This window comes from Manis pentadactyla, chromosome 12, assembly GCF_030020395.1.
Source record: "Manis pentadactyla isolate mManPen7 chromosome 12, mManPen7.hap1, whole genome shotgun sequence".
NCBI classification, from domain to species: domain Eukaryota; kingdom Metazoa; phylum Chordata; class Mammalia; order Pholidota; family Manidae; genus Manis; species Manis pentadactyla.
The window spans coordinates 4,209,058-4,218,618 of record NC_080030.1 but is presented as its reverse complement, the minus strand read 5'-3'; the positions used below and the strand labels follow the sequence as shown (position 1 = coordinate 4,218,618).

The 9,561-nt window shown below is 59.5% G+C and overlaps 1 protein-coding gene across 1 annotated transcript; it reads right to left on the bottom strand.

Moving 5' to 3' along the window:
- Positions 1-2,290: 2,290 nt before the first annotated feature.
- On the bottom strand, positions 2,291-9,443 carry GPR108 (G protein-coupled receptor 108). Its single transcript, XM_057489729.1, is given in 19 exon segments — positions 2,291-2,363; positions 2,491-2,591; positions 2,594-2,704; positions 2,835-2,884; positions 3,144-3,187; positions 3,289-3,340; positions 3,343-3,418; positions 3,513-3,627; positions 3,726-3,799; positions 4,160-4,235; positions 4,330-4,414; positions 4,417-4,534; positions 4,622-4,690; positions 4,779-4,840; positions 4,956-5,026; positions 5,785-5,867; positions 5,953-6,003; positions 6,596-6,700; positions 7,435-9,443. Coding segments are annotated over 19 exon segments (1,536 nt in total). The 5' UTR covers positions 7,555-9,443.
- Between the last annotated feature and the right edge of the window lie 118 nt (positions 9,444-9,561).

The window sequence follows — 9,561 nt, the reverse complement described above, 5'->3', positions numbered from 1 at the left end:
TCCAGCCCCAAGGAAACTGGGGACTTTTCCAAAATCTCTGTTATCCTTCCACAAAATTATGATGCAGCAAATGAGATAGGTGCTGTGGCAGAGAATATCTCCACAAGGCTCGGTGGCACCGTTTTATCTTGTTCACGTGTCTAGACTCATTTCTCCCCCTTGCCGGGGCACTATTATGACCCCCATTTTACAGACCAGAAAACCCCCAAAACTGACGCTGCTGGCCACTTGCTTGAGATCCTCTAGCTGGTAACCTGGGATTTGAACCCAGACAGCTGGCTCCAAACCTTCATGCTCCTAAACGGTATGAGTTTCTAACTGCGGCTGTAACAAGTGACCACAAACCCCAGGGGCTTAAAACAAGACCCATTTATATCTTGCAGTTCTGGAGGGCAGAGGTGTGATGTCAGGGTGCCAGCAGAGCTGCCATCCTCCTGGAGGCTGTGGCAGGGGAGTCCATTCCTTGCCTGTTCCAGTTTTGAGGCCACTGCATGATGTGATTTGGGGCTCCTGCCTCCCCCTCTTTAAAGCCTTGACCTGTGTTTCCCTGTCTGTCTCCTCCGACCGACCCTCCTGTCTCCCTCTTCTAAGGATCCCTGGGATGACATTGCCCCTTCCCCAAATTGGGGAATCCAGGATCATCTCCCATGTCAGGGTCCTTAACTTAATCCCACCTGCAAAGTGCCTTTTGTCGCGTGAAGTCCCATACTCTTGGGTTCTGGGGGTCAGGACATGTTTGGGAAGGCATGACTCTTGCCTACCCCGGGGTGCCCACAGAGGAAAACATCAGCCTGTGGGGTTGTGCCCCTCCCTGCTTTAAACTCATCCTTGGCCCCCGGGGGCCCCAACCTGAAGTCCAAGTTTGTGTCTTTAGGCTGCTTGCAGCTGCCCTGGCCCGCCTGCTGGCCCCAGCCTGCTGGCTCCAGCCAGCCCCGCTGTGGGACCCGCAGGCTATTCCGGGCTTCTCAGCCTGGCTCACAGAACTTCCTCAGTCTGTAGTACCTTCCCACTTCCTTCTTTGTCTGGCTGAGCTATTTATTCATCTGGGCCCACGTTTTCGTTTGCAGGAAGCCTTGACCCCAGCCTGATTGCTGACCCCTGTCCCATGCCTGTGGCCCCCACTGAGGAATGCCTCTCAGGGCTTCCAGAGGGGTCCTGGGCACTGCAGCTGAAGGGTGGGGCAGGACAGGGGTCGGGGGTGGGGGGGTGGGGGGGAGGTGGGGGGGATGGCAGGGGGCGGTGAGAAATGCATCTTGGGAGCTGCAGGTGTGAGTGCAGGTGCGCATCTAACCTGCTGTCATTCCTCCAGGTTCAGGGTGTTCCCTGAGCCGCCGGGCTGTGTCCCTGCACTGTGTGGAGCCCCTGTCACCTGTTACCATTTGTGGTACTCAGTGGCCTTATGGGTCCCCATTTCATAGGCTAGGAAATGCAGAGACCGAACGACTTGTGCAGGGCCACACAGCAAAATAGGGGCAAGGTCAATTAGTCCAGGTGCAGAGGCGTGGCACACTGCCCGTTTGTGAGTCCTGTCTCCCACCAACTTGTCAGCTGTGTGACCTCGGGCAAGTCACTTAGCCTCTCTGTGCCTCCCAGGCTTCATGCTGAGTAAAGGTCCACGAGGCCTTAGCGCAGGGTGTGGCATACTGCAGTCCCCTTGTGCCAGTTACCATTACTCAAGACTCTTCAGCCTGAGCCACTGATGGGTCTTCCAATCACCAGCCTTTTCTCAGCTCCGGCCTGTGCACAGTCGCCTCATCCGACCCTGAGCACCCCTAGCCCCCTGTGTTCTCTGTACACCTCCCAGACTTCCCAGGTTGGGTCCGGGCCCTGATGACAGGTCCCTCTCCCTGTCCTCCCCGGCACTGTGAGCCCTGGAGGGCTCGGGGGGTCTCGGTCATTACTCTGTCCAGCCTGCCGCACAGGACCCGGCACACAGAAGTTGCTCCATTCGTATTTATTGAATGTGTAAAGCAGTGCAAACTGCATAAACACACACACAGACACAAACCCGGGGGAATACGGGTTTCTCAACTGTAAACAGCCTCCAGGGTGGCAACACTGATTGGTCATTACTGTCCAGCTGCGAGTGGGGGGTGGTCCCTGGGTGGGGGAAGAATGCCCACTCCCTGGGGGAAGAAGGGGCCATCTTCTTCTGAGTGGGCTCCGGGAACTGGGGCACCGGGAGCTGAGCACAGCAGGCACGGGGCCCCTCCTCCTCTCCACGCGCCCCTGGAGAGAGGCTGGGCCGAGGGCTGTCTGAGGGTGTGGGGGGCCGTCTGAGATGCGGGGGTCACAAAAGCTCCCGCCCGCTGGCGGTTTTGTTGACTTTGGAGAGGCTTTCCCGGAATCCAGAATCGGTCATTCTAGAGACAGACGGCAAGGAGGCGGTCCAGCAGGCCTACCGCGGTCTCCCGTCCCCCCGCCGCGCGGGCCCCGCCCCCGCCCGCCGACTCCCGCAGCTGCCCACGCCCCGCCGGTCCTGAGGCTCACACTCGCTCGGTCTGCACGTCCTCCTCCTTCTCCTGGGGCAGCTGCAGGCAGGGGTTGTCCCCTGCGGGGCGTCAGGCACACCCCGTCCCCGCCTTCACTGTCCGGCCCGCCCTGGGGCCTCCGTGCTCACTTGGTGCAGCCACTGCCACTGGAAGGGCACCGCCACCCGAAGTAGGATGGCAATGATCCGCGTGAAGTACATGTAACAGATGACCTGGGGGATGCGGGTGGGCATGAGGCCGGGCAACACCTGGGGACGCCTGGGGTGGGGGCCCAGATCGTGGGCAGAGGGATGACTGCCGGAGGGTTTAGGCTGGGTGTGCCAATGAGAGTCGGGGTCCCACCATGACATAGTAGTGCCAAAACAGCTTCAGCTTGTCCAGGTTCACTGCCACTGCGGGGGGGAAAGCACAGACAATGGGGGTCAGGGCAAGGAGTCTGGGGGCAGGAGGAGGGGGAGAGGCGTGAAGCCGAGCTGGGGACAGGGGAGGACATTTCAGGGAGTGTCCGAGAGGCAGAGAGCCTGGAGGGGGCTGTCTAGGGGCCAGCGAGGTGGGCACAGAGGTGGGCGGGAAGGGACAGCCCGGGGTCGGCATGAGGGGCCTGGTGCAGGACGGGCTGGGGACACGGCGGGTGCCGGGAGCAGGCCTCACCCTTTCCGTCAGTGCCAGACGCGTCCTGGAGGTGCCGGATGGACCTGGAACAGGGTGGGGGACACGGGGTGGTCAGCACTGCGGCTGCGCAGGTCCTCAGGGGCGGGGTTTTGGCCTCCGGCGGGTGCCGAGGCGGAGTCCTCACCAGACCACGGGAAGGAGGATGGCACCACAGCAGATGAGGTCCACCAGGAAAGGATCTCCCTCCAGGGCCTGTGGTCACTGGCACCCTCCGCACGGGTCTCGGTAACGATGTAGGCCACGTTGGCCAGAACCTGCGCGGAGGGGTGGGTGGGTGGGAGCGCCCCATGTGCGCAGGGGCCCCCCCACACCTGCATCCACGCGCCCACTCCTGGCCCCCAAACACACCTGCAGCGGGATTATGATCCCAAAGATGTTCTCCTTGTCCGACAGCACGTACTTGATGAAGGCCAGGCCAGAGCCAATCAAGGCAATGGTGATGAAGAGGAGGGCGCCCTTCAGCCTGGGGGTGGGGGGCGTGCGTGGTGAATGCAGGGGGCCAGCTCTCCCACGCCCCCCCTCCCACCCCCGGCCACCTGCCCGGCAGAGAAAGGCACTCACAGGTGTGTAATGTAGTGCATGACAGCGAGGCCTTCGATGGGGTGGCTTTGGCTGTTGATGAAGTCGTAGTTGATCTGGCGGTGGACAGGTGGATGGACAGTCAGACAGATGGACGGGGGGGTGGATGGATGTGGTGGTTTAAGAACATGGATGGTCACTGTCGCATGGGTGGTCGGGAAGTTCATGGAACTGATAGTGATGATCAGCACGGAGGTGGGCGTTCTGAGAAATGGACAGCCATGAGGACAGTGAGGGAAGTCATAGTTGGAAGGATGGCCAGTAAGACAGTCACAGCCAGACAGGAGGCCAAGCAGATGGTTGGCTGAACACAGCGCCCAAGCCCAGGGTCTGCAGAGACTGGAGAGTGGCCTGCACAGCCTTATCAGGGGGCCCTGAGACGCCAGCCCGCCCCTGCTCCCCACCAAGGCGCTCACACTGTGGAAGAGGAGAGAAATGCTCTTGGTGAAGACCAGGGCTGCCATGAGCCAGTGGATCCTGAAGACCTTGTACCTGGTGGGGGGATTGGACAGAAGGGGTGGGAGGGCCATCAGTCAGGTGCAGGGATGAGGGCAGGTGGGGGACCCCCCAGGGGCAGGGGCATTACGTGTTCTTGCAGAGGACAGACACCCAGTAGATGCCGACGGCCAGGAAGCAGGTAGACATGACCATGTAGAGCTTGGACCACCGCCCTCCCCTGCACTCACCGTGATGTCTAATGGCTGCTCCCGACGCGGCATCAAGTTGTAGCAGTTGTAAAAGCTCAGGGTGTACAGGCCTTCCTTGGCCCTGGAGCCAGTCACCACGTGGAACTGGGGTGGGGCACACAGGGGGCAGGGGCCTCAGTTGGGGGTCTCCACTCCCGGGAGGGGCTGCTGCAGGCTCTCACAGACACTCACGCTGAAATTGTAGAAATTATTGCGATGGCCCAGGTCCAACACCAGCTCCTTGTCCTTCCCTCCGGCTGCCTGAGGGGACAGAGGGCATCCTTGCAGCGTCAGCTGCCCTGGGCTGGCTCCCCGTATGCTCCCTCCTGCCCAGGCTTCCCCACCAAACCTGCAGGTCACCAGGAGACACTGTGTGTTTTGGCCTGGCCTTGTTGGGCATAGTGGTGATGCCTGTTGGGGGCGAATGAACGAGTTTAGTGATGGACGGACAGCAGAAAAATGGGGGGACACACGGAGCAGACCTGCCCGTCCGACCCTCCCCAGCTGCATGGCAGGCCTGACTCACCACGGCCCTTGGGGCTGGCTGTGTGCTCTGGCTTCGGGAGCCCTGGTTCTGGGGGCGCTTTGGGGAGAAGCCTGGGAGAGATGAACAAGTTCTTCTGCTTCCCATACTTTCGAACTTGGACCCTCGGGTCGGGGCGGGGGGCAGGGCATGAGGCCAGGAGGCTGGACGTGCGGTTCACGCACACAAGTTGTGCCGAGCGACTCAATGGCCTCTTGGGCTCTCTGGGTCTGTCTCCTCTCTGGGGGCCGGCATCGCGCCGAATCTGTGGTCACCAAGATCCATAGCTGCCTCGCCCACGTGCTGCCTGCACCAGCCACTGTCATTTCAAATGACATTAACTCGCTCATCTACTGAAGTACATTATTGAAAAAGCAAACACCGTGTATCTAGAGAGGCAACACAGTATTGCTGGACCTTGCTGTTCGTCTGCCTCGGTCCAGATCCCAGTTTTTGGGCCTCAGATTTCTCGTCTTCAGATGGGACCAGAGCAGTAAGGACCGAAGAGCTGACATGTGCAAAGCTTGAAGGACACGGCTGGCCCATAGGAAGCCCTCAACAGGTATGAACGACGGCTATTCTCACAGCTCCCCTCCACGTCTGGGTCTTCTGCCTTGAGACCCCAACACCGCCGGGGCACCCCTCCCTTCTCCCCTTCCCAGAATCAGAAGTCTGGAAGGTGAAACAAAAAAGCCAGTGACTTTCTTCCTAAGGTCCTTCTTCCAAGGTTTTTCCGGCTGGTTTGTTTTACCTGATCCACTCCTATGGCTGTCATACATACCCCAGGAAACACAACGGAGGGACTGTAGGGAACTTGGGGCCCCCAACTCACTGCACATCCTTGGTGTTGATGAGGAAGAGAACCAGTAGGTGGCTACTGTTTTTCAGGAGAGGGCAGTCCTGGGGGTCCCGGGTCTGGGGGGGGATAGAGGGAGCTTTGGTCCCTGCCTTCCACTGGCCTAACACCCCTCCTCCCTCCCCACCGCCCCCCTCCACTCACTGGGTAGGACTGAATGCCGCCGGATCGAACCCGGCTCAGACTGAACCCCACCTGGCAGGTGAAACAGGGAGAACTTAACTCCTAACTATCCTATGCCACTCAGCGTGGATGTCACTTTCTCAGCAAGACCTTTGCTGGTCTTGTGGACCTAGCCCACTTGTTTATCCCAATTAAATTGTTGATGTAAGAAAATTAAAAAGCAGTAAGATAAAGTGTTGATTTCCTATCTTGGGCTCTGGAATTTAGCACGCTTGGGTTTACATCTGGACTCTGTGACTTAGAGCAAACCACATCCCTCTGGGCCTGTGCGAACACCTGGAAAAGTGGGTTTACATTTTCACAGCATCCCTGAGGAGTGGTACCTGTTTTGCAGGGTACCTGGTATATGGCAGCCATTCAAAAATCGCTAGCGACTCATTTCGACTGCAGGAACTGAGGCTGTCTTGTTCAGAGTCTAGGACATATTGCAGGAGATATTCCCTCCATGTTACAGATGAGGAAACTGAGGCTCAGAGAGGCCAGGGGCCTTGCCCAAGATCAAGGATGAAAGGCAGAGCTAGGATGCGAATTCAGAACCCGGGGGAGAGGGGCACTGGAACTTGGGCACCTGCCCTCTTCCAGTCAACCCCTCAAAGCCCCTCACCTGAGGGGTCCTCTCTTCCGTCTCCTGAAGGCTCACGTCCACCTCCAGGGAGCCGTCGGTGTAGAAGCCGAAACTGTTCAACTGGGTGTCTGCTCGCTTCTCCCCCTGCCGGAGGCCAAGGAGGCAGAGGCAGCTCAGACAGACTTCTTCCCACCAGCCCAGGCCTGGGGGTCTGGCCCGAGGCTCCCCACGGGCCATGGCCCCCTCCTGGTACCCCTATATTTAGGACGGGTCCAGAGGGTGACAGAAGAGGCCAAGAGGGCCTCCCTGCAGGCAGTGACACCAGCCCAGTACCAGGTAGGGACAGGGCAGCTTCGGATCCTCAGGCTACAGTTCTGAGAGTCCAGGAAAGGAGAGCCTGGGGCACCTGTTGGAGCCCCCCGCCGGGTGAGTACCACCCCGAGATCAGTTCCTCATCGTGGTGTGCCTGGCCCTCACCTCCCGGGAAACTTTTAGGTTCCAACTGAGCCCCTCAAGATCCCAATGAGGACCCAGAGGGCCCCATTCTAGAACTCTCAGGGATTCCCCCTGGAGCCCCCAATAATTTAGAGAACTAAGACTCGGGATGCGGGGTGGAGGGGGTGGGGAGGGGGTCCTCGGAGAGGAAGTCCCGCCCCCGATGGGCAGGACGCGACCCCAGCGCTGCCGGCCGGGCAACTCCATCCGGAGGCCTGAGGGGGATCCTCGGGCGAGACAACTCCGGGCCTGAAAGCGGGGGCGCCGGGCTGCTCCGTCTCGCGTAAGGAGCGGGGGAGGCAGGCCAAGACCACTCTAAGCCAGGGGCTTCTCCGGGACAGAGCTGCGGCGCCCGCCCCAGATCGTCGCGCGGCGGAATTCACCGTCAGCACCAGCCGGTGGATACGCCCAGAGCAGCCGCCCAACCGCAGCAGCAAGAGCAGCCGAGGACCCCACTCCGCGGGGCTCCAGCGGGCGAGCCCCCTCCTCTCGCTCACTGCCATCTCTGGAGCTACCGCCTCTCTGACACCGCCTCTGACGCCCGACCGCCTACAGGTGAGCCAATCGCCGCAAGGTGGGGACCGACCCTCAGGCTCTTCCAGTTCGCTTGACCAATCAGCGATCGCTCCTCGCAAACCCGCCCTAACACGCCACCAAATAGACGTCACCGGCTACGAATGGGAGTGCTGATGCCGTTGAACCCCGCCTCCACTGTCACCAGTCACTGGAAAGAGTGTGTGGATGTATTTGATAAACAGTGCACCTAACCAATTGTGTTGGATCTGATAGCTGGCCTTTGAAGCGGAATTCCGTTACCCGCTTTTAACTGACCAGTGTACATTACCCAGAAAGCAGCGGGAGCAGACAGCGCAGCGGGGCGCTTAATAAACTACATCTCCCAGTATCGCTAAGGACGGACTTCCCCTTCTTATCCAGGGAACTTGGCTCCCAGCCAGAGCACAGACTTTTAGTAAATACACGCATCTCTTGAGGCCTGTCTTATTTTCCTAATCTTACTGATCCTCCGAGAGGGCAAAACCTGGCCCCAGGCTAATTCTTTATCCTTGGATGACCTATGACCCCGAGCTGAGTCCAAGCCTTTGGCGTCTCCTATCCCAGAGTTAGGCAATTGAAGGCCCACACCCAGATCCCAGGCTGGACTACTATGGGCTGAACCCTGAGCCCAGGCTGAACACACTACCTGCAGCTGAGCCCCGACATCAGTCTGAAATCCAGACCCCTTCACCCGCTTCTGACCCTCGACCTACACTGGGTCTTAATCTCTGGTTGAGCCTCACACCTGAACTGAGCCCTGACCCGGACCCTGTATGAGTCCTAGACCCCAAATAGGTTGCTGACCACTCTGCTAAGCCTCTGACCCTTCTGCGATCCCATTCCAACTGGGATGAATCCCAATTCCAATTTCAGTTTGAGACCGAGACCCTAATCCCAGGTTGAGCCAGAGTCCAGATTCCAGGCTGAGCCCTTGACTCTTCTGGTTCCGCAACCTCTGGAGCACAGCCGACTTTGCAACTTGAGGTTTTCTAGCTCAGAAGCCACCAGCAGGGGGGGCTAGGTTTCCGCAGAGCCGTCTGTCCTAGTGCGCGTTCCGGATCTACCCTCCGGGGATTCGCTAGTATTTGTGCAGGGAACCTGGGGGCTCAGAACCTGCTGGAGCGCCCAACCCCAGCAGGGCGTCTGTCACCTTTGTAGCACAGGGAAAGCACCAAAGGCGGGAGAGGAAGGGGTTGGAGCCGCTGAGATCTCTCCCCTTTCATCCCAGTGCGTCAAAAGGGATTAACAAAGTGTGAACAGCCTTTTGTGAGAGACGACGGATTTCCAAACCCCCGGGCGGGGTCAGAATACCAGAGTGGGTACAGACGAATCAACCCGATTGGGCCTTAATGGACACTACTGGAAAATGGGCAGGTGCAAGCACGAACTGGACGGCAGCCGGGGAAGATCTGGGCCCTGCACCGCAAGGACGGACCGTCCTCAGTATCCCGGCGCAGACTTTGGAGGGGGAGAGGCAGGATGCGGTGGGGGTGCTAATGGACCCGACCTTGGCGGAGGCGCGTCCGGGGCAGGATCGAAATCCTTCCATCCGCACTGTGGTCGGAGAGACCGGACCATTAGAAAGACGAGCGTAGACGTCTGGAGCCGGGCCGGCCCGCAAGAGCGGGGTGACCTCAGGTTCTCCCTACCATGGGTGGGGGAAGGACTTCTTGGGTTGGGGTTTTAGTGTCTTGGCCCTTTAAGGAATGGTTGAAGGGAAAGAGGAAAGGAATAACAGTCCGAGGAGGGGCAGGGATGGGGAGGATAAGAGGATCCCGGGAGATTTGGAAAATGGGTGGGGGTCCTTTAAGGGCTCAGTGGCGTCGGATGGCCCAGTTCCTTGGAGAGGGGCGTGGCAGCCGTTTGGCCACGCCCACAAGACCCCGTCTTTAAGGCACCGTGCGGGGGGAGGGCTCCGCGCGGGAGAGGGGCGTGATGGAATATCGTGGGCGTGG